General features: G+C 45.6%; 1 protein-coding gene and 1 long non-coding RNA gene across 4 annotated transcripts in view; one reads left to right on the forward strand and one right to left on the reverse strand.

Moving 5' to 3' along the window:
* The window catches only part of LOC117245181, a 12,489-nt gene extending 12,157 nt beyond the window's left edge, over positions 1–332 (reverse strand). For both annotated transcript variants that reach the window (XR_004499545.1, XR_004499544.1), the window contains exon 1: positions 250–332. This is a non-coding gene — a long non-coding RNA (uncharacterized LOC117245181). The remainder of the gene's footprint in view (positions 1–249) is intronic.
* The window catches only part of LIMK2 (LIM domain kinase 2), a 32,495-nt gene that overhangs the window by 1,797 nt on the left and 7,710 nt on the right, over positions 1–22,988 (forward strand). Inside the window, exons 2-10 of one of the 2 annotated variants that reach the window (XM_033518139.1) lie at positions 2,290–2,389; positions 14,855–14,990; positions 16,214–16,323; positions 16,549–16,737; positions 17,141–17,246; positions 18,564–18,760; positions 19,486–19,672; positions 22,027–22,113; positions 22,847–22,978. In XM_033518139.1, the coding sequence (XP_033374030.1) occupies positions 14,973–14,990; positions 16,214–16,323; positions 16,549–16,737; positions 17,141–17,246; positions 18,564–18,760; positions 19,486–19,672; positions 22,027–22,113; positions 22,847–22,978 (1,026 nt within the window). In that variant the 5' untranslated portion in view covers positions 2,290–2,389; positions 14,855–14,972. Of the gene's footprint in view, positions 1–2,289; positions 2,390–9,566; positions 9,962–14,854; positions 14,991–16,213; positions 16,324–16,548; positions 16,738–17,140; positions 17,247–18,563; positions 18,761–19,485; positions 19,673–22,026; positions 22,114–22,846; positions 22,979–22,988 lie in introns of those variants that run through there. The other variant, XM_015643603.2, reaches the window with a different exon arrangement.

Genomic DNA, 22,988 nt, shown 5'->3' on the forward strand with positions numbered 1-22,988 from the left:
CGCGGGGCTCGACGGGGCCGCTGCCTCCTGAGCCCGCGATCCGGCCGGACGTCAGTCCGCGGCTGGGGCGCATTCTGGAGCCGGCCCGCGGCTCCCTCCAGCGGGTGGCACAGCCGGTTCGCGGCCCGGGGGTTCCCGGCGGCTCTCGGCAGCCCCGGTGCAGTGAGACCCGCGGGACGGCCCGAGGCGGCAGCAGCCGCACGGGCTCCGGCAGCGCAGGTGCCCGCGGGGCCGGCCGGTGCCACTCACCCCCACCCTGTGGTACCGCCGGGGCCACTGCGGCTGCTCCTCGCTGGCACATTCCGCCCGTCCTGGGGAGCTCGACAGACCTGTTACATGGATTATGTCCGTTTGCGTTTCCTTCGCGCTGTTTCCTGCTCTGTTTTGTTCATTTCCGTCGTTTCTCCTGCATACTGAAGCAATTTCTGTTGGATTGAGGACTGTTCGTTTCCGTTCGTGAGCTATTCAGCCTTCCTGGGTACATTTAAACAGATGTAGTACTTCAGCCGAGAGTAGGTGACTGCTTCGTGGAGTTCTGAAGCTGATGGGTCAGATTCTGTAAAATGGTCGGGGAATAATTTGTTGCTTTTAGTCAGCTGTGGTATAGTCATTGATCTTTAAATGTCTTTAATAGGATCCACAGACCGTTTTGACACGTGTGTGTTGTGCTGGTGACACTGAATGGGGAGGGGATGGAGCTGCAGAATGTTTGATTTGCAGGTGTTTTTGGCCTGCAGCTATTTCAGAAGTCCAGCTGACTTCCAGGGCTTGCCCCTCTTGGAGAGGAGAGCGTTGGCTGCCTGTGCATGGAGGCACAGGCACACATAACTTTGCCCTTTATTCCCAAGCCCGTTTGGTGTGCTAAAAGCCATTTGTTTTAAAGGACAACACAGGTAGGGTCAGGTTTTCCCAAGGTACTCCCAGCCTTTACTCTGCTGTGCAGGTCTGAGCTCAGGTGGAGTTCTTGTCTTCTGGATTAGCAGGAGGGCACAGGAGCTGATGCACACTTGGGAACTGCAGTAGCAACCTGCACCCCTCGTCACATTTAAAGGAACCCTTTGAGCCTTACAGTCTGCATGGAAACCTTTCTGGGTGCTGCTGCTCTGTGGTGATAGTGGTGCTTGTAGCTAAGCAGCAAATGGTTTTTACCCTGAAACAGCTATTCATGTAAAAAGTGCAAGATCTTCATATTGGTTAATTTTAAACATTGTCCTTGACCTCCACTGTGGGGTAAAGGTGCATGGAAGGCTGATGGTTTCTGCTTTATGTAGTTTCAAGGAACTTAACAGTGATATTAACTTGCCTAAGCAACCACCAAGTTGTACCATTCTTTGGAAAAGGGAAGTTTGTGGTTTGTGGTTTTCCTTGTCTAAGTGCACCTTTTTCTTTAATGCAGAGTTGCTGCAAGCAAACTGTTGGTAGCAGGAAGGACAGGTTTGGGATCTGCTCTGCTCTGTGACACATTTCATGTGCCATCCTGTGTTGAACTAAGATTCTTGACTCTCTAATATGTCTGCACTGCCCTTGGGATTTTGGATAGCAATTATTTGTGTGCCAAATGTTCTTTGTGCACAAGCTTTCATTCTGTTTTCCTAGTTTGCTTGCATCTAAGTAACCAGCTCTCTCTGGGGCTCTCTGGCAGTTCTAGCAAAAACTATTATAGCTCCATTATAACTATTATAAGTGTTTTCTGAAAGGGCAATAGGCCAGTAGCATCACACCCCCTTCTTAAGTCTGACAGTAGTGTGGTGTTGGCTGTGCAGTCTCTATGGGAATATTCATTCAAGAGTGTAATTCCTTCCTGGTAGTCTAGTTGTTCTCTATTGAATAAAGTTTGCCTTTCCTTTCTTTCAGTTCTGGGAAATCCAGTTAATTATACAAATGAGAGCAAACGTTATGTGCTGAGTCAGTGCTGTGGGGGAAGCAGTAGCATGGCTTCCTGGCCTAGCATGGTTCTCTCTTGGAATTGTACTAGACTGGTGTTGCCTTCCTGAAATCTCTGACAGAGCTGTAACTGAACTGTTTTATATGAAAAGTCATATTTTTTTCTTCTGCAGAATGTGAAGGACCAGCTGTCACGTCTGGAGAAAAATATATATACATATACACAAGATATCATTTTGATTTGGGAGCTCCCACTCTGGGGTTGTAGACTGCCTGCAGTTTTCCATGTGGGAAGGCTTTCCTGTCAGTCCCTTAATTTAAGGTTGTTCTTTATGAAGGATGTACCAATCTCTGTTTTCTCTGATGTAAACTGGTTGCTGTTTGTCCCCTTATTGCTGCATGCAGGTGAAGAAGTCTGGAGATGTCTGGGATGTGGGGACAGCATTGCTGCTGGGCAGCGCCTCCACAAGACTGTCAATGAAGCTTGGCACATTTCCTGTTTCAGGTAGGTAAAGCTTCAGCCTCCTTTAAACCCTCCTTGGTTCTGCTGGTTGGGACCTGGTGGTGAAGTAGCAGCATGAGCTGGGAACTCCTGCAGTGATCTCTGTGCCTGTTCTGAGCTCTTGTTTGTGGCCTTACCTCGGGGACAACATCCAGTCCCAGCAGCAGCTGACACTGCCTGGCAGAGTGTGGACATGCTGATGCAAACAAGATACAGATAAAGTGCAAATAAAAGCTCTGATTTACTGGTGGTGGCAGAAGCCATGGGTTACATATTTGTCTTCTGCAGCATTCCAAAGCAGTGCCCAGGCAATTTGCACAGCCTGTTGCTTTTTCCATGTGTGGTAGGTGCAAGGGTGTTATCAGGGTGCTGATAGAGAGGAGGGAAGAGAGAGATCTTGCCTTTTGCCTTCTCTCCTTTCCAGACTTAAGACAGACAAACCTATGAAATCTGTTAGATAATGTTGCTGTCAGCAAGGACAAAAAGGGATGTCTGCCATGCTTTTTCCTGGTAGGAAATAATGCCTCTTTTTGGTGTTCCATGGATACTCAGTCCAGTTTTCATGCTCCAGAATCACATTTCTGAAGGTGTCTGTATTTTTGAGAGGGGTTGAGTAGCTGCAGCTTCTACTGGCTTCTATGTTGGCTTGAATATAGGGAGGCTAATATTTTGGATACTGTTAAAGAAAACGGGGGGAAAGGAAGCCAAAGTGTGGTTCTGGAGGAATGTTTTCTGTGCCAAAATAAGCATCTATTGTCCTTGTTTAAAGAACAGAAAAAAACCCCAACAAAATACCCCAACTTTGTTGAAATGAGGATTGTTACTGGTATATTTAAAAAAAAATAAAGCATCTCGTGCTGCCAAAGCAGTGCAGGCTCAGTTGACTTGGAAAATGCTGTTACAGTGACACGCTAATAATCACAATTACACTTTGATATCATGACAAATCCCAGTATTTTGGATTTCTGTTGGTTTTAGTGTTCGTGTTTAGCTATAATGAAGCAGCTTTTCTTAATCCTGGCTTTCTCTTCTCCCTGAAGGACTAGTATCCTGTTGCTGAGCTTCCCTAGACTGTGCCAGCAGCCAAACCCCAAGCCATGTGTGCTGGAAAGTCTTGTCCCTCTTGCCATTGGATGTATTTCTCTTGTGGGTCTTGATTTGCAAATGTCTTGGTGCTTCTTCTTGTTGGGCTGTTGAGGTGAGGAACAGCTGAGCTGGAGGCAAATCCTGCCTTTGGGACAGTTGACAGAGAATTTATTTTCTTAGGTGATATTGTATAATGGAAGTTTGGCTGTTGGTTCTGGGCTGGTTTGTTTTATACAGATGATGACACCAGCCTTTCTCTGAGCTGTGTAGTCACTTCTTGCATTTGCTGATGCACTTCTTGTGCTCTGTGCTTTTGGTGAGCTTGAGCAGTCTCCGAGGCTGCTGTGCTCATTGAACAGTTGGAACCTGCAGGAAAGGAAGTTGCCCTCCCCTTTTTCCTAGTTCCAGGGTAGGACTGTACATGAAAACAAGTTTCCAGTTCACACTGTGTTCCTCCTTTCCTTCTGCTGTCCCTAAACCATGCTGAGCAGTAGTCTTGTGCCTGATATCCCAAAGCCAAACTTTAAAATGCCTCTAAGGGTAGGAGGCTTTGGCAGCTGGTAGCTGTGAGTTCCGGCAGCTCTTGTGGAGTGTTTTTTACAGTCTTCCTGTGGATTAGCTGACTCCCTGGCCTGGCACATAATTTCTCTAATGCTGATTGGCACTGCTCCAGGCTCGTTAGCTCTGTTTATTCTTGGTCAGGCTTGGCGCTGGCAGGAGCTGACGTACATGAGCGTCTCTGAGGATTTAAGTTTTTGTCACTTCCCTCCTTCCTCAAACTGCATGTACAGGAGCTTTTGTCTCTAAAACCTGCATTTTCTCTGCTGTGGCTTGAGGGAAGAGCAAATCCCTGTTTGTAGATCTTGGATATTTTAGGCTGTTCTTTGGCCAGCTGGTTCCTTAGGCTTGAATCTGATGGGTTGGATCTGGCTGAGGAGGTTTCTTAGATGTTTCTGTCACAGTGTCTGTTGTGAATTAACTCTGAATGTGCTTTTGTGCCTCTGAATTCTGTTGAGACAGCACACACTTTCAAAGGTCATTGCTTTTCACAGTTTGACTGGATTTGGAAATTACATTGCACAGAACTTCAAACATTATACCAAGAAAGGGAATGACAGAAGTGAAAAGGTGCCTTTTTCCTAGGTCTGGATCACTTTTACCTCAGGAGATTATTTGAAGAGTTTTGTTTTTTTTACCAAGAGCTTGCTGGTTTTATTGTTTTCAGCCCAACTTTTTCCCATATTGCAAGATAGAAGGTAATGCCTTGAATTATACTTTTAAATAAAGTATTATTACCAGAGTTTATTTTTGGTGTTTTGTGTTGTTTTTCTGCACTTAATGACAAATGAAATTAAAGACAATCCCCACTTTCTGTAGGGATATTGTGTATTTGAATTGGAGTAGGATGGAATGAGAAGACCCAGACACAGCTGTATGGCTTGATCATAAGGACATGATATTTGTTAAAAATCCAGTTTTGATTATTTGAAAACCACAAATTCAGATCAAGCTTGTAGACAACATCCAGATGGAAATGGATACATAGGAAGAAAATAATTGGAAATGGTGGCAGGAATTACTACTGTAGCAGGGTGCTTAAGCACTTTTTAGGAAGGAAGACAGCTGAGGCTCAGTTCCTTCCTAACCATGAAATAACAGAGCATGTCTAGTACTGTGGTCTATAAAATAAACCTAATTTAAGTAGCCAAGCAACACTGGCTTGCTGCAGAAATCTCAACAAAAAGCCAAAACCAGAAAAATTGTTCACAGATCTTCAAAAGTAGCAGAAGGTGATGGATTGCTGCTGATTTCACAGTCACAGATTTAAAATATACCATTTAGTTTATACCCAAACCAGTTAATTAAAAGCTGAAAAATCACGAGGATTTTGAAGAGCACTGGATTAGAGAGCACATGGATTAGCTATCCATGGATCCAAGGGGGTGTGTCCTAAACTCCAGCCTACTGAACAGAAAGACAAACACTAATTTCCCAGTTCTAGTGATTTGATTGTCTTACAAAGATGGGATTTTTCTATACCAAATGCCATATTTTGTGTGCTACTGAAATATTTTTTTTTCTCAGCAAAACTTAGTAAATCATTTCAATTCTTTTTACATTTGGGGGCAGGGAAAAAGCAAGCCAGGTAAATTTGTATGAAGACTATATATAATTAAACCTGGTCTGGGGGTGCAGGATAAACTGATGATTTTTGAGGGCATTTTTATAAATCTGGTTTATGTTTTTAGTATATCTATTATCAACTTATATTTAAAGCAAGTAATTTTTGTGGCTTAGGGATGATCAAGAAATTGGTAATCTAACAATCTCCAGTGACTGTAGGATTTTGGTCTCCCAGACTGACTGCTAGAACTTCATTATCCTCAGGGTTAGAACCTTCTGTCTGCTATCTTCAGAAATCCCGTGCTGCAATTTAAATCCATTTCTTCTAGCCATCTTCATGAAAAACAAGAAAACAAGCTTTTTCTTCTGTTATCCACATAGCCTTCCCCTGTCAGAAAGCAGATTTTGTCTCCCATCAGTCGTCCCTCATACAAGGCAGAAGCCTGGATTTAGTGGACTTAGTTTTTTCTCCAGACTGTATTTCCTTGACTTTAGATCACTTCTGTCAGTTCAATCTCTTTGGCACAGGCTTTTATTTTCCAAAAGCAGCTCCCTCCCCAAAGGACAAATGGTTGAACAGGATTTGAAGCACAAATAAAGTTGTAAGCAGAGGTGTGTATTAGGAGGGATTTAAATTGTGGGATGTTTGGTACCTTGAATTTTCCTTTAGCTTTTTCACCTGTGAGCACAAGGCAGGTTTATACACACAGCAGCTGAGTTTGAGAGCAGGGGAAAGAGCAGTAGTAATAAAAGGCAGCTGAATTAAGGTAGAAGCAGGAAGATAAAAATCTCCCCTTTCTTCTCCAGTTTCTCGAAGTTACAGAAAGTTAATGATAGGGGCCTCAGAGGTGAGAACTCTTCCCTAATCCTGCAGACTCCTGGGAATGTTCCTTTGGTGGTATCTTCAGCATTGAAATTCAGGAGCTCACTATCAGATTCAGGGAGAAATAGTTGCCTATTGGCATACAGATCACTATGACCCTTCAAGAGTTTACACATTCAAAGGAACAATGAAGCACTTTGCAGGTGGCCGAATTCCTCAGGGGAATCTATCGGATACAGGGCATCAATGACCAGCCCTTATATTTAAGGAGGAATGGGGCATTCCAATCCAAACTTTCTTTTGATTGAATTGGCAGCTTGTCCTTTAGGGCACTGTTACCGAGCATTATTAGTTCAAGGTAATTAGAATTACTCACACAGCCCAGAATACGGTAGGCTCTCACAGGAGTGAAGCAGGATCCTTTCCTGAGGAGCTCCTGCTCTTCACAGAGCAGCACGTTAAGGAGGAGTGAGGATGCAGTGGTGAAAGTGCCAGTCTTATTGTTGTATCTGCTGCGTTTACAGAGCAGAAGCCACTGCTTCCCAAACCCTATATAACCCATGAAGTTTCAGTGGGTTTGAATTTCCTTGGTTCGCTTCTCAGCCCCCACACATTCAGGAGGGCTGCAGCTAACAGGCAAGAGTGGTGGGAATAAAAACTTGGTGGTGTGAGGTACTGAGAAGCATCACAGTGTTGTTCATCCAAACGGTGCTGGTTTCAGGAGCTGGCTGTATTGGTTTCAGGAGCTGACTCTTGTCTTTCAACAGCAGCAAAGCACGTGTTACACATTAAGTGCCTTGGAAATACAATGAGGTGTTGGGATTGCACTGAGGTATTTGGAATGCCTCCAAGCTGCGCCCATGCTAAAGGAAAGGCTTGCTGCAAACTCTTCAGGCACCAAGCAGATTCCTCTTCCCTCAATCCCACACATATGGAAGTGTCAGTCTGTGCCAGGGTAAGTTTGTGTATCTTAGGGCTGAGCAACACATCTTTCTGCAGATACACTATTGAGCAGCACGGGATGTGTGGCAAAGAGTGCACAGAGGCTGCCCAGCTCCTGCTCCAGGTATTCATCACTGGAATAGTACAACAGCTGTGTGATTCATTTCTGTGGGCATAAATCTGTAATGGCTGAGACTCGGTGAGAAATATCATGTAAATCATTGTCAAGGTTTTTAATGTGTTCCTTTTCAGTTGTTAGTTATAGTCTTTCTGGCAAAAGTTACTGTGCAGTTCTAAGCCATAATGAGGAAAAAAAGCTCCCCCTGTGATGACTATCTGTAGTGGAAATGCTGTCAGCATTTGCAGGAGAGAAGTTGCTGATGTCTGACTTTACTTGGTGAAAAAGGAATTTACTCCCATGCATTTTGGCCCCCAGAGATGGTATCAGTAAAATTACAAAATGTCGTCCCCCCCTCCCCACACACACCTGTTATCAACATTTTTGAAGTACAGTCATTCTGGCAGGAATTCAGATCTAGAATGTATGAACACATTAACACCTTTTCCAGAGCCCTTTTATCAGAGACATTGTGTTCTCAAATAGGTCATAGAGACAACAGAAAAAGCAAGAAGTAACAAGACATTTCTGTGTAGCCAAAGTAACTTACTGGCTGCTGCTGCTGGGCCTTGCTGCAGAAATAAAATCATTTTGATAAGAAATTTCCTGTTTAAATAGTCATAATTTGACTATGTGTCCTTTGGCTTTAAGGAAGCCTTAAAATCCTTTCCTAGTTGCTTAGCTGTCTGGGTGGTTTTTATTACTTTGATGTTCGCCTTTATCTACTGGCTTCATTCACAGACTAGCTGGCTGTTTATCACATCTGTGGATCAAATCTTCAAAGGTTTTGTCTGAAGAGTTGGGATTTATGAGGTCACATGGAATGCCCCTCGGAGGGCGTTGAGCCCATGGCAGCAGGATTGATGGGAAAGGCTTTTGTGTGTAGGTGCTGGGGCTGCTCGGAGGTGAGCGGGTGCTGAGGTGCTGATAGCCAGGGAAGCGCAGGATTGCGAGCGCTGGCCCCTTTTCTGCACGCAACATCCAGAGCATGTGGGAGAGCAGAGCGCATTCCTAGACACAGACTCACCGTGTTGCTGCTTCCAGTAGAGCTGTGTGAAATGTCAGAGGGAATTAGACCCGTGCTGGATCTGACAAGCACATCGGGCTCTGCAGCATTAGGCTTCACTGCACTTTTACAGCCAAGCTTATCAACTACACTGAATGGGGAAAATGAAGATTTTTTTTTTTTCCCTTCAGAAAGTTGGCTGCTTATTAAAAGTTAAATGGAAAAAAAAAAAAGTTAAAGAAAGGAGAAAAAAAGAACACAAAAAGCTGCCTATGTTTCTGCGTACTTGAACAGCAAGCAGCAGCTGTCAAATCTGCAGCCAAGACTGCCTTGTTCCAGCCCCTGGGACAGTGTGCCAGCTGAGACGAGCATCTCCAGGAAAAGCACATTAGAGTACTCTTGCCTCTGGAACAGAGCACGGTTTTCAGGCTGTGTTCAGGCATGCCAGGCTTTGCTGACTGTACAAAAATGGGCGGGCTTGGTGCAGCAGCATGTGTTTGTTGCATTTTTGAGTGTCTTGAAAGCAGCTTTAGCTGATTAGGTCACTAGAGATCATGCTTGGCTTCAGAGAAGCACAGTGATACAACTGCATGTGCTGTGAGCTGGAGAGAGTACTCTATGCTGATTTGCATTTCCCAGCTTCCATTCAGGAAATGAGGATTGAGTTAAAGGATTGTAATGATCTCTCGAAACAGTATTGGAAAGAAAGTAGTTTTTTCTTGGATGAAGCACATTGTGAGTTACCTCTTGCAGCAGGGTGAACGGATTGTAGGTGCTGTGAAGGCAGGGTAACCCCACTCACTGTGAAGGGTTTAGGAATGTATATTGTTAATTAGAGATACTTGGAGAGGCGGCTCTTTGCCGTCTTTGCTCCATTAGAACGTGCGCCTGCTGCAAAGACAAGTTTCACGTGTGTGTGCTTATATTCTTTGGCCAAAGCTGCTCTCTTTCAGCACTAGATCCACAGCCCCTCTTTGGGTCAGAGCTCCACCCCTGTGAAGGAGCAGAGCTTGCTGAGGCTCTGCAGCCGCCGCTGTCCGCCTGCCATGGCTCCTCCTCCCCTCCCACCCTTGGGTGGAACCAGAGAAGGGAAAACTTGCCAGTGGTTAGCAGGCGGCAGAGCTCGCACAACTACTGCAGCAGCATGTCCCACTAGCCCGGTTAGCAGTGATTCTGTCCTTTCCGAGCTGCTGCTGCTGCTGAGTGCAGGAGAAGATGGTTATAGCGATGGGAGCCAGGAAAAATCTGAAAAGGAATGAGCAGCCGAGAAACCTGGCATTCCTTGAGCAGCTTCAAAGGGAGGTGAAGTATCTGAATCAGCGCAAGAGTAAATGAGCACTGGCTGCTGCCATGTTGGCAGAACAGAGCTGTTCAGAGGCTGTTGGACAAGTTTGTGGCTGATCCGGTTTATCCAGTGTTGAAGATGGGAAGTTACTTGTCTGCTCCAGCTTACTTCGCTCCCAAGGATCCCTTTCGGTAAGTCTTGCACAGGATTAGCCGTGCGCCTCCGGAATGTGGTTTCCCCCCTGCGATGCCATCCCAGGCAGTCAGTGTGTGAGGCTGGAGGAATGAGGTGCTCGTGTGCCAGAAACAGCCAGCCTCAAACTGGGATCCCACGTTGCTTTGAGGGGGTGACGGGATATTCCTATTGCCAGTCCCTTCCCAGCTCCCTGGTTCGAGGGAACAGCTCCAGTGTGTGCACAGCCAGGCAGGCTGCCTTCCAGAGAGCCCTCCATGTGCACTGTACCCTGTGCCCCTGTGCTTTGCTCACCAGCAGAGGAATGAGATTAATGTGGCTGCTGCTGCTTCTCTTCCAAAGCTCCTTGTGACTGGGTGAGGTGAGGTGCTGCTCTGGGAGTTCAGGAAGGTGATGTAATCTCCAGCAAGGCAGCACATAATCCTGTTTAAGAAATCAGGCACTTTGCAGGTAACTAGAGATGAGCAGCACACTTCCCTTACATGGAAAGGATTCTTCTGTGATATCTTGGTTAATTCAGCTTTTAATCAGTTTGGTCCAGTTGAACAAATGAGAATCGAGAAAGGCGATAGTTCCAGAACAACACTTTGCATTTCATCTCCACAGTGAGAAAAGTCAGTGGGGCTGAACAGAGCCAGGCTGGTGATTGACACTGATGTGCTGATTAGGTGGATGGATGAGGAAAGAAAGGCACAGCTTGCACTTTCATTGTCTTCCCTCCTATCGCCTCTGCTGGGATTTGCTTGTTATTGATCCTGTCGTGCAAACACTTTTGTACTGGTTTGGGAGTAAGGAGCCTATTGGTAAAACAGTCTGGGATAGGAGTAAATACTACTGCATGGCTGCTGAGCTTCTTTAGGCAGCTTTCTGAAACAGCAGCTGCTTTCAGAAGAAGGAAAGTGAGCAGACGCTCATTATTTGTAATATGTGTAGGATATTATGCTAAGCCATGGATACACCTTCTCCTGAGTGTGTGGAAATGGCTTTGCATAGTCAGAGCTTAGGCACTCTGTCTTTCTAGTAGTCTGTTTCTCACATCTGTTCTTCCTTGTCTGGTGTCTCTTACGTAGCCAGTGCACACACTGCTGCTAAGCCTGGTGAGTAAGCCTCTGGGTGAGCTACAGGCTGGGCCAATGCTTTATTCTGCAGCTCTGGGACCGTCCTCTCCCTGCCCTGCCTGCAGAATTGGAACCACTCTCCCGAGCCTGGCAGCAGTAACTGATCTGGCCTGACAGTGTGTGTGAGGGGGGCATTTTGTTAATGAGCCCTTCATGAAGGGATCTGTCTCTTCACTGCCAGGGAAGGTTTTGCTTCCGTGAAGGTATTGGCTTTCATTTAGCTGTAAAAGAGATGCCACCAGGCACCGGTGCTGCTTTTCAACTGAAACTAGGCTGGTTATCTGTTGTGACCTGATCCTCCCACCACCCCCCACAAAACCAAGAGTCCATGGAGCAGTGATTTGTGAGCTCTATCTGCACTTGCTGTGCTTCAGAGCACGAGGGCTGAGCTCTGCACCCAGATGCTGCCAGCGGTTCCTGGAGGAAGGCTGTGGGAGGCAGATTAATTTATTCTGTATAGCCAAAGCTGGAAAGTGAAGGATTATAATGTCTGTTCTGTATAATTGGAGCATGGTTCTGTAGCTCAGAAAATGGTGCCTGTGCAGCAAGAGGAAGTCAGGTATGGCTGTTACCCGTCCTCCATGAAACTTGATTACCATTGTTTGCTGCTCTGTAATAAGAATAGCAAACAATCTAGGAGAAGATTAGTGGTTTCTAATCTATAAAAGATAGAGTAGCATGGCATACTCCTTTCTTTTGGTTGTGGTGACTGGCAAAGGTTAGCTTCCTTAATACTTGTAGCAGTAATTGCATTCCTGTCTCAGCTGATGTGAACCTTGGTGCAAAGGCACAGCTCCACTGAGGAGGGAGAGGAAGAAATGGCAACTCTTGTATCTTCTGGGATAAAATTCTGACATATCTCTTCAATGAGAGCCTTGTGGAACAATCATGTGATGCTTTTATCATTTGGTGAAGGCATTGAAGCCATACCTGTGTGCTGTCAGCCAGTTTCCCACACCTGCCATATCTAAGCCTTTCCAAGGTTACAGCTTGCATGGTAAGTAACAAAGGTGCTGCTTTGGCAGCATGGGCTGCAGCCGTGTCCTGTTCCTGGCAGGGATTAAGGGAGCAGCCAGTTAGACCCATTCCAGCATCCAGGCTCTCCAGGGCTGCTTGCTCTGTTCCTGTTGCCTCATTGCCCAGGGTGGGGTTCTGAGCCTTAAGCTGCAAACTTGTCCTGCCCAGATTTGTTTAATTACATAGCAGAGAACTGACTGCTTGCTGGCTCCACCTCCTCACCTTCATTTTGCTATGGGTGTGTTCCAAATTAGATACCAGTGCTTATTTCCGGATGGAAGCAAACTTAACTAAGTGCAATAAGGTTGAATCAAACCATTTAGTACTAGAGGAAGGGTAAAGGGAAAACAAATGTACATGATCCCGTGGAGACCACCTAAACAGAATTGCAGTTTGTACTGCATTTGCAGAAATTTTACTTTAAGGAGAAAAAGGAAGGGGTTGAAGGTAAAATTGAAGAGGAGTGAGAAGGGAAAGGTGATGTGCTTAAAAACAAATAAGTGACCCACCTCCGTGGAGAGAACATAGAAAGTCAAGTCCTGAAATCCTGGTGAAGCAGTCTCCAGCATTGCTGTCTGCATCCCAAGTGCAGGTCTGGTCACAGCTCCCTGTTTGAAGATGTAATCACTCCTGGAGCACACACACTGGTACAGGCATGCATGGAGGAGTTGGATAAGTCTGAGGGATCCCATTTGCCCAAGCTGAGCCAGATGTTCCTGCCACAAAATGATAGAAATCTTTGCTGTTAGTCTCCACTTGCTCTTTTTTCCCTCCCACTCACCTATTTGCTCATTCAGCATGGGGTATTTACTGCAAATGGAAGCCAAAGGCCAGTGGTTTAAGGCAGAATGCACTGGGATGCCCTCTGGGTCTCTTGCATACCAGGAGCAGGGTGTAACCATGACAGTGCCCCCAGGCTGGGGCTCTAGTGATGTATGTACCATGTACAGCAGTCTTAAATTACTGTTACCTCTGCTTCACACAAAATTGGCAGGGCCTGTTGCATATGCTGGAGTTCTTTCCCATCACTTGGAGGGGGGACAGGATTTGATGCTCCTCAGCTGGGAAAACAAGCACTGTAGAAGCCAAATACATTTTAAGGAGCAATCTTCCTGAGGGGAGGGTACAGCACTGAATACTCCATGAGGTTTTCCCTAAAGCTGCTTACAAGCAGCTTTACCTTGTTGCTTTGCAATCTCTTGAGGTGGAGCAAATAACTCTCTCTGTGCTCTCTTGGAGCACGACCAGCCTCACATCTCATCACACTCATTGCAAGCTGCTGGAGTTTACAAGGACTGGCTTTGGCACAGATAAGTTTTCAGGAAGCTCGTGAGAGGTGAAGTCAGCTGTGGCTCTCATCTTAGCCCTGGGAGCATGTGAATAGTGCTCCTCCAGTGCCACTGGCAGACTCCAGCACACTGGGTGCTGAGGGAGGGACACCCACCTGAACCCCCATCCCACTGCTGTGGCTCCCCTCAGAAACTGAGACAGGTGGTGGGGTAGGGCACAGAAGAAAATCTTCTCACATTTGGGAAAACATTGTACTGATGACAGCATTGATCCTCACGGTGTTTGTTTGAACCAGTTATTGGTGACTAACCTGCTTTGGATTGTGTGCTCAGAAATGGCCAGTGCCAGACTCATTTTCCTTTTAAAGTCTGAGAACATGCTGCCCAGGGCTAATGGAATAATCCTTACTGATGCAACTCCTGTCTGTGCCTTATCTCTCCAGTAAGTCACACCTCCATGCTGCTGAGGTTAAACTCCCTTGCCCAGTGCATCTTGCTGAGGCAGATTTATTTTATATTCAGCAAGCCTGGGTTCTGCTTGTGATTTGCTAAAAAGGTATCTGCAGTAGAATTGCTGCATTTTTTTCCTTGATATTATTTTTTTTTTTGAGAGGGGAGGTTTGTTTCTTGAAAGGCTGTAGACAGACGATTAATAATGGTTTCTTGTAGAAATAGAGGCTGAGAGGTGAAGAATTTGGGGATTCTCTTCATGAAATCAGAGAATTAGTTTTATTGAGGTTTTTTTGGTGGGTTGCTTGTTTATTTTTTCATGCATTGTGATCAGCAGAAGGGAGAGCAATTGGCTGGGAGAGGTGGATTTTCATCACAGTTAATTGGTGGATGCAGTAAGTATATGGATCTCAGGGGATGAACTACTTTGAAAACTCTCCCTCAAATGCAGAGCGCTGCAGTTTACCTTTTGGGAGAGGCCTTGGTACAGAACAATAGAAAAGCTTTCCAGACAGGTTGGTGCAAATCTGGCTTTGCATTTCAAAGGGAAATGGATCCTGCCTCTCTGTCCCACTTCCTAAACTGGCTTGAGGAGACAGGTGCTCTGGCATAAAGGTGATGCTGTAGAAACACTAAGCAGAAACAGGGCAGAGCTCTCACTGTGCTGGGCAGCTTTGCAGCTGGAAACTTGCATCCAGAAAGAGGGAGAAAGCAGTGGAGTAAAATTTACAAAGCAATATTTATAAACCCACTGATGTGTTTCAATGTGTGGGATTTGTTTTAAACCTTGGAAGTTTCTTTTTCTTTATACTGGTTGAATCCACCTCTCCTTACAAACCTTGGGTTTGGTGCTAATTTTCAGTCCAAAGAGCACTGGGAAGTGGAAGGGTTTATTACATCCATAACTGGCAAACCTGGTGGTGAGCTGCTGCTGAATGTCTGTGTTCTCCATGCAGGAAAGGACTGTTGATTTGTGACTTGTTGCCTACTAGAACTTTGTTCCTTTGTTTCCTTCAAGGTGCTCTGAATGCCAGGATCCCCTCACTAACTGGTACTATGAGAAGGATGGGAAGCTGTACTGTCACAAAGACTACTGGGGGAAGTTTGGGGAATCTTGCCATGGCTGCTCTCTGCTGATGACTGGACCTGTGATGGTAAGGACTTTGAAGGACTCCTGCCTGGAGGCAGGATGTGCCTGCCTCCATCTCCTCAAACTTAGTTGGTTGTTATCTTAGGTATTCAGATAGCCAAATAAACTGAGTGGAATAATCTCCTTGTTACTCTAATCTCTAATCAAAGATTAGAAATGAAGTTTCTTTGTGCATCTTCTAGATAAAAATTAATTTTGAATGGGGGTAGCTGGTAAAGGAAGGGGATCTGAAGCATATCAACAAATCAAGTGCTGAAAAGTACAGAGCTGAGAAGCAGAAAGGTGATTCAGGGGACATCTGTTCAGTTTCTGGAGCACAGTGCCTCAGTGTCTCCAGGGGGGATTTTCCACTGCACTGTGGAGTCAAAGCTCTGGGCTCAGGATAAGCTGTGGGAAAGTTGCCATCCAAGTCCCACCTGTGCTTTTTCAGGCTGATGGGGTCTTGGAGTAGTGTTAGCCCCAAATGCACTGAACTCTTCCTGCACAATATGGGCTCACCTAAATGTTCCCCTCCTGCCAAAGCCTTGCAAATATTTAAACTTTAAAACTGCCAAGTATGAAACAAAAACATTATTTTTCTAGAGTCTAAATAAAAACCAGGATGGTACTCAGTAATATGATTGCTAACTCAAAAGGAAATACTGAGAAATGTGCAGACTATTTCTCATTGCTTGCAAAAGTCTTTGCATAATAATGTAACTAAAGGAAGTTCTCATAAGGAAAATAGAAAAATAGACCAATTAATAAAAATATTCTTTAAAGGTATTTTTTGTCTCAGTTGGCACTTTTTTTTTTCTGTCAGCTGGCTGGTTCAATATCTGAATTTGTGCACTGTCTGCCAAAAAAAAAAGCCCTTTCAGCTTTATTAATTCAGGCGTAACATTAGTTATCTTGCCAAGAGCAACTGAACAGGAAGGTTTAATACCTTGTTTACTAGTCTGCAGCAGACTATCGACTATTTTTGATAGCTGAGCAGCTGCCAAATATAGCAGAGGTTCCTGGGACATGAGATTTGCTTAGAGTGTTGATGTGTTTATTTTGGAGTTCTGCAAACAAGGTGCCATGGATGGGGCTCAGGAAAGATAGAATGGACTAATAGAACTCTCCAGTTAAAAACTGCCACTTGCCTCAGAGATGTGAATGAGCACATTAGCTGCAGAGGAAAGCAGGAGCTGTATCTGCTGATGGGTTTTGGCCCTCCTAAGCTACTCCCTTTTCTGTCTGTAGGTGGCTGGTGAATACAAGTATCACCCCGAGTGCTTTGCTTGTATGAGCTGCAAAGTGATCATCGAAGATGGAGACACTTATGCACTGGTGCAACATTCCACTCTCTACTGGTAAGAGGAGCTGCACTTTGCCACAGAGCTGCTTTTTGCAGAGTGTAAGCTGGCTCAGAGTGGTTCAGGCGAATGCTACTCTGAGGAATGCCAGGAAGCTGCCTTGGAGGGAGGGAGGAAGGAGTGCTGCAAACACTAAAACTATGGCTTGTGGTCAGTGAGACAACTCAGACGTGTGAGTTTGGCAGGGAGGCATGCCATAATGACTTTCTTCACTTCTTCCAGTGGAAAATGCCATAACCAGATTGTGCTGACACCGATGATAGAAAAGCACTCCACTGAGTCTCTGCGTGAGCAGCTGCCTTATACACTGACCCTCATCTCCATGCCAGCAGCCACAGATGGCAAGAGGGGGTTCTCTGTGTCTGTTGAAGGTGGCTGCTCCAGCTATGCCACTGGTGTCCAGGTGAAAGAGTGAGTATGACCAGATTTTATACAATGTACTTGTCTGTGCAGAGGCAGCTGGTAAAAATCCTGCAGCACTGTTGTCCTGAGGGAATCTTGGCATTACAGGGATGTAGGTTGGCTAATTTGTGTTTGGTCTTCATTTCAGTCTTGTGACAACCTTAACTGATAATTGTATCTCTCAGTGCTGTTTCCTTCAGTGAACACAAAACATTTGGACTAAACTTTTACCACTGGTGATATGAAAAGCTCTCTCCAAACCAGCTCAGACCTAAGCACTTGTTCTGATGGTAGCTCCCCATGTTGGTAGATTAGCGTTGCTTTATTTCAAAATGCCAGTATGAAGGGGAGCATATTTTTGATAATTTTGGCTAAACTGACTTCACATACAGACTGTAAATCCCATATTTAGAGTTAACAGGATGCACATCAGCCCAGATGTCCGAAACGCCATCCACCCTGCAGATCGTATCCTGGAGATCAATGGAGCTCCCATTCGCACGTTACAGGTGGAGGAGGTGGGTAGAGTTCTGTTCTGAAGCCTCCTTCTCCTCTGCTTTCCTACATCTCCTCTTTCCAGACACTGTTCTCCCACCCTACACACAGTGTGTGTACACCACTAGTACTCGTGCTGACAGGAGGAATAAACATGAAGGCAAGCTTTGCCTTCCAGCTGGAGAGGAAAATGTAACAGATGGAAATGCAATGAGGATTCAGACCTGATTTTGTGGCATTCAAATGTGAAGGGAGCTACTAAGAAAAGTCTAGGGCTGTGACAGGACAGAGAGGCTGTGAAGACTTTCCCATGTACTGCTGGTGAAGTACACATTTCTGATCCTTTTAGAGGCACTGCTAATACACAAGGGCCCAGCTGATCCTAGGGACATTTCCCATTGCAAAAAACCTATCTGCTGTCTGTAGTTACAAGTAGATGCTTTCTACACATATCAGGTGATGCTGCAAGTGTGTAAGGGGGGCACCATTACCTTCACTTCCCAAGGGTTTTATTTACTGTGTGTGCTGAAGAGAACACGAGGAGTGCAAGGCATCTCTCAGATAAAATCTTTTGCAAAGCTGTTTTTTGTAGCACTGTTCAAGGTGGAAACTTGTGTAGTTTTTGAACACTTCTCAGAAAAAGAAAAGTATTTAATAGAGTCATAAAATACCAGACTGGAAAGCACCTCAAGGATCATCTGGTCTAATCTTTCTTTGCAAAAGCACTATCTAGAGCACTATGTCCAGCTGAAACATAAATGTGTCCAGTGTTGGGGAATCCACTACTTTGCTGGGGAGATTATTCCAAGGGCTGATTGTTTTTTGTAAAAAACTGTCTTTGTGTCTACCTGGAATTTTTCCAGGATTAATTTGTACCCGTTACCCCTTGTATTTTCCATGTAACTCCTTGTAAAAAGGGAGTCTCCATGTTCTTTGTAGCTACTCTTTAAATACTGGAACGTGGTGATAAGGTGTCCCCTAAACCTTCTCAAGGCTGAACACACCCACTTATCTCAACCTTTCCTCACGTGGCAGCTTCACAGCACTTCAGTCATCTTTGTGGCCCCACTCTGGACCCTCTCCAGTCTGTTCACATCTTTATTATATAGGTTACTTGTAGCTGACCAGAAAGAAGTCTTGGATAGCATAAGGAACTTGTGTGTTGCCAGCCTGATTTGTCTGGTAGACAGTTGTGGTGCACACAACTAAACCACAGCTATGGAATGATCTCACTGAACTCTTTCCTCTGATTCCTGAGGGGCATTCCCTTTGTCTCCTCTGTCTCCTGTCATTTGCATTCCTCCTGCCTGCTGCTAGCCTGCCCTTTGGTTTGATTTCAGGTGGAGGAACTGATTCGCAAGACAAGCCAGACCCTTCAGCTGCTGATAGAGCACGACCCTGTGTCGCAGCGCTTGGACAGGCTTCGCTTGGACTCGCGTCTTCCCACGCACATAAAGACACCCATGTCCCCACGCTCCCTGTCTCCACTGGACATCAAGGAGAACCTGGAAGGAACACTCCGACGACGCTCCCTCAGGTAAAGGCTTGGAAGCACTGCCCCTGCCCTGTCTCTCCTTTGCCCTGTGCTCCCTGGCTGGGCAGCTTAGGCCTTAAGATCAGAAGGACTGTGGGGACACGGCTTGTCTCTGACGTGAGCTGTGGTGTAAACCACTGGAGAAGTCATGGAGACCTTTGGATTCTGCTGTTGATGGTATACTCTCTCCATTCCCTTTCAGGATGACAGACTTTCCTTAATAAAAAATAAGGAGCTCTACTGTTAACAGAGAGAAGCTACTAAGTTTCATAGTCAGAAAACGTAAAGGTCATGTTTTTACCAGCCTTAGATAACTGGGGAAGAACGTGTCCTTAAGGGGAATCTGGCTGAAACCTGGGACTTGGGAAAGTCTTTCTAAGAGTGGAGCACTCAGTTGCTCATTTAGTCTTTTACCAGTACTTTGTTTAGAGATAGCAAGTGATGTGTCTTCACAGTTTCCTCCTCCTGTTCACAGAGCTGCACCTCAACTGCTAGTGCAGGAGAGGTGGTTGTTGTTGTTGTTATTGTTATTGTTAGGCAGCTCTGAATTGAAAGCTGCTCTGGATTCATAAGGAGCTTTCACAGTGCTGGGAGAGCATCTGGCTTTGGAGATAGTAAAAGCACTGGAGCACATTAGAAACTGGTCCCTTAGCAGTGAATGGTGGGATATGCTGGACCAAAGGTTACCCAGCAGCTTCCCTGATCTTCCTGTCATCCTTGTTTTCCAGGCGAAGTAACAGCATTTCTAAGTCTCCCGGCCCCAGCTCTCCAAAGGAGCCGCTCCTCCTGAGCCGTGACATCAGTCGTTCTGAATCCCTGCGCTCCTCTTCCAGCTGCTCCCAGCAAATCTTCCGGCCCTGTGACCTGATTCATGGTGAAGTTCTAGGAAAAGGATTTTTTGGACAAGCAATCAAGGTAAGGGGGGTCCTCAAACATTCATCAATTACTTTGAGTACTGCAATCTCTGTCTGTCTTGGCATCCTTACCACAGTCTCGGTGGTTTTGCCTTGCCAATAGTGATTGGATCTTTCCTGGTTTGCTTTGAGATCCATTTCTGTTTCATTCCCTGACCACGAGTGTCTCTGACTGCAGATGGTTTTGACTTTGTCCCCTTTGAATGTCAGCCTTGGCCACACGTGTTCATGTCCTGAGTCAGATTTAGTACTCCAGAATGCCAGTCACAGCAGCCTCCTGGGTGAGGTGGGGAGAACAGGGAACAGGCTACACTTCCTCTTACGAGCATCTTTCTTATGCTGAGCTGCATTCAGCTCCCCAGCATTTCTCAGCCACCCTTAGTGTTCAGGGGTTTGCTAGGCTGATGTAGCAACCATGTCTGAACCCTGGCACAGCCTGAATGGCTTTTCAGTGTGGGGATAGTGGTCAGGTCTTGCATGTCTCTCACAGTTCTAATCTCAGTCAATAGCAGTTCTCTCGCATTTAAACTCTCTGATCTTGGCTAAGGGTACTCCAGCAGTTCCTATCCCAGCATTCCTGACAGCATCAGAGGCAATTTCATCTGCCTTGTTGAGGTTCTGTGAGCTCCTCAGTACTCAGAGTGCAGTCACCAAGGGCTGGGACTTCTCCCTGTACATTGGTATAAAGTTGAGGTGTCCAGCCACCATGTTCATCTCATGCTTCCATGGGAGGTGATGAGCCAGCACTACAAACCCAATGCTTGACCCATACTAATGAGCATATTTCTCTTCTCCTCTGCTCATAGAGAAATAACAGGTGCAGGTAAGTGGAACCTTTGCTCTGTCGCATGCTGTTGTCATCTGTGTCCCAGCAGTTACTGGCACAAAGGCATTTCTTTTCTGCTCGAATTACCCCATGGCTATCCTGTTCTGGTGCATGCTCTGGGAGTTCAGTTTGCCCCCATGGAGTTTCATGTGACACCTGTTTCAGTTTTGCTGGTATGTCAGCTTAAGAATTCCACTTAGCCTTGCCTTTGTCTCTTCACTTCCCTTTACCATTGGGTATTAGATGTCTTTGGCTTTCATATCCCTGGCTGAAACATGCAGTGTTCCCTGGCTCATTATTTGTGTATGGATGCTTGATTTCAGATGGGAGCAGGAGAATATTGTACTCTTGCTGCTACTGTGTTATTCCATGCACTCACATTCCACCTATGTCAGCTTTGTTATGTCCATGGCTCCAAACAGAACTAGTGTGTCACAGTGTTTGCAAGAACTCATAAGCTTCCTAAATACTACAACTGGGTCATGTGTTCTGGATTTTAGTTCTAGGTGTTTCCTAAAGGACTTTTTTGCCTCCTACCTTTTTAAAAAAAAAAATTCCTTAGGCTTCAGATTGACTGGGTGTGATGCAGCAAGTACTGTATTTGGTCACATAATTCTCCTCTGATCAGAGAGGCAAGGTGGTTGTTTAGCTCCCTGGAGATCTCAGGGAGCCAGAGCTGTCCAAGTTAAGCAAACAAAGAGGAGAGGATTTCCAGGAAAATGTGCTCATAGGAATTTGGACCCTTTCTACTCACTCCTGCACCCCATGCAAGCAAGCCTGAGCTGGTTACAAAAACCTCCATAATACTGCAAAATGCCAGGAACTAGCTGGAGACAGGCAAACAGTTCTTGAGGAACTGGAAATGCTTTCCATGTCAAGAGCCAGGAAATTTATTACCTTATTATGATGGATTTCTTTGTGCTTTCCACTGTTCTAGGACATTCCTTGCAGGTTGAGACACACTGCTCCAAAGGAGCAAGGTAAAATTAACTGCTTCCTACCTTAACTGAACAGCCTGTGCACTCCAGTTCCTCTTGCATGGGTATGAGATTCAGATTCTCCATAAAACCAAAGCATTTATAATGCAGTTTTGGGTTGTTTGGTTTGGTTTCTGATGCAGGTGAACATTGATTCCTTCACTGATGCAGAATGCAGTGTGAGAACTGTGAGCATCCCGCTGGACAAATGCATTCCATAAGGGAACTTTGAGGCAGGCAGCAGTGTGGAGGCTTTGGCAGCCTGTGTGCACACTCAGCCCTGTGCTACCCAAACTGAAGCCTTCACCTCTGGCTCTTTCCATGATCCTCTGTCAGCTTTAGGTAGTTTCTGTTTCACATACAGCATCTTTGGTGAATTCCAAAAGGAGAAGTTTCACACAGTTTTTGGTAGATCCCTGGGCTCTGAATTTCCTCCCATCTCTATTCTTCTCTGGATGGAGGGGAATGTTAACACTTTTTCAGAAGTTGCAGGAGCATTGGAGCTGTGTATTCTTGAACCTTGCCTGTAGTTGTGGGTTTTGTTTCCACCAGGTGACTCACAAAGCAACAGGAAAGGTGATGGTGATGAAGGAGCTCATTCGTTGTGATGAGGAAACACAGAAGACTTTCTTGACAGAGGTAAGAGCGGGATTTCAAAAAACTTCTGAGCCAGTAGTGTGGTGGAACTCTCCCATCTTTTCCAGAGAGAGAGATCCTGCCAGCAATCTGGCAGGAATGAAGGTGCTGAGGAGGGAGACATTGCATGGGGAAAAGCTGACATGAGCTGAATGTTTGCTGCAGTCAAGTGTGACTCACACTGGGCAATAGACATTGCTTCAGCTCCAGTTCATTAATTTTTCAGTGATAAGAGCAGCTTCAGTCAGAGGCAAATTGAGCTGTGCAGTACATAAAGGATTTATCCCTTGAGCCTTCTGCATAAATACAAAGGATGAGGGCCAATATCTGTAAGATATTTAAGACTCATGCTGTATTTAAGCAAAACTATTTTCTTGGTGGCTGCCTACCATGTTTTTCAAAGTCAGATTTAGCTTAAAGGCAGCTCCCTAAACACCTGACACTGCTGTTGTGGCCCTGACACACACAGCACGAGACCCAGTAGCTGCTCTGGAGAGTTTCTCACTCTGAAAAGTTAGCCAGACTCAAGGGTGCTCTCCTTAAAGACTAAGATCAGGTTAATTGCACAGCATGGAAATGACGAGGCAGCAGTTCATTGACTGCCTTAAGGTTGGGGTTTGAGCCTTCTCTGTGATCCCTGAACAGGACTTTGAACGCTGGAGTGTTTTTCACCACAGAATGGACCTGTCAGGACTTGTTCCACTCACTTTCTGGGGTGGGATGTCTCTGCTTGCAGGTGAAGGTGATGCGCAGCCTGGACCACCCCAATGTGCTGAAGTTCATTGGTGTGCTGTACAAGGACAAGAAGCTGAATCTCCTCACCGAGTACATTGAGGGGGGCACGCTGAAGGACTTCCTCCGCAATGCAGTGAGTATGG

Source organism: Parus major, chromosome 15, assembly GCF_001522545.3.
Source record: "Parus major isolate Abel chromosome 15, Parus_major1.1, whole genome shotgun sequence".
Taxonomy (NCBI): Eukaryota; Metazoa; Chordata; class Aves; order Passeriformes; family Paridae; genus Parus; species Parus major.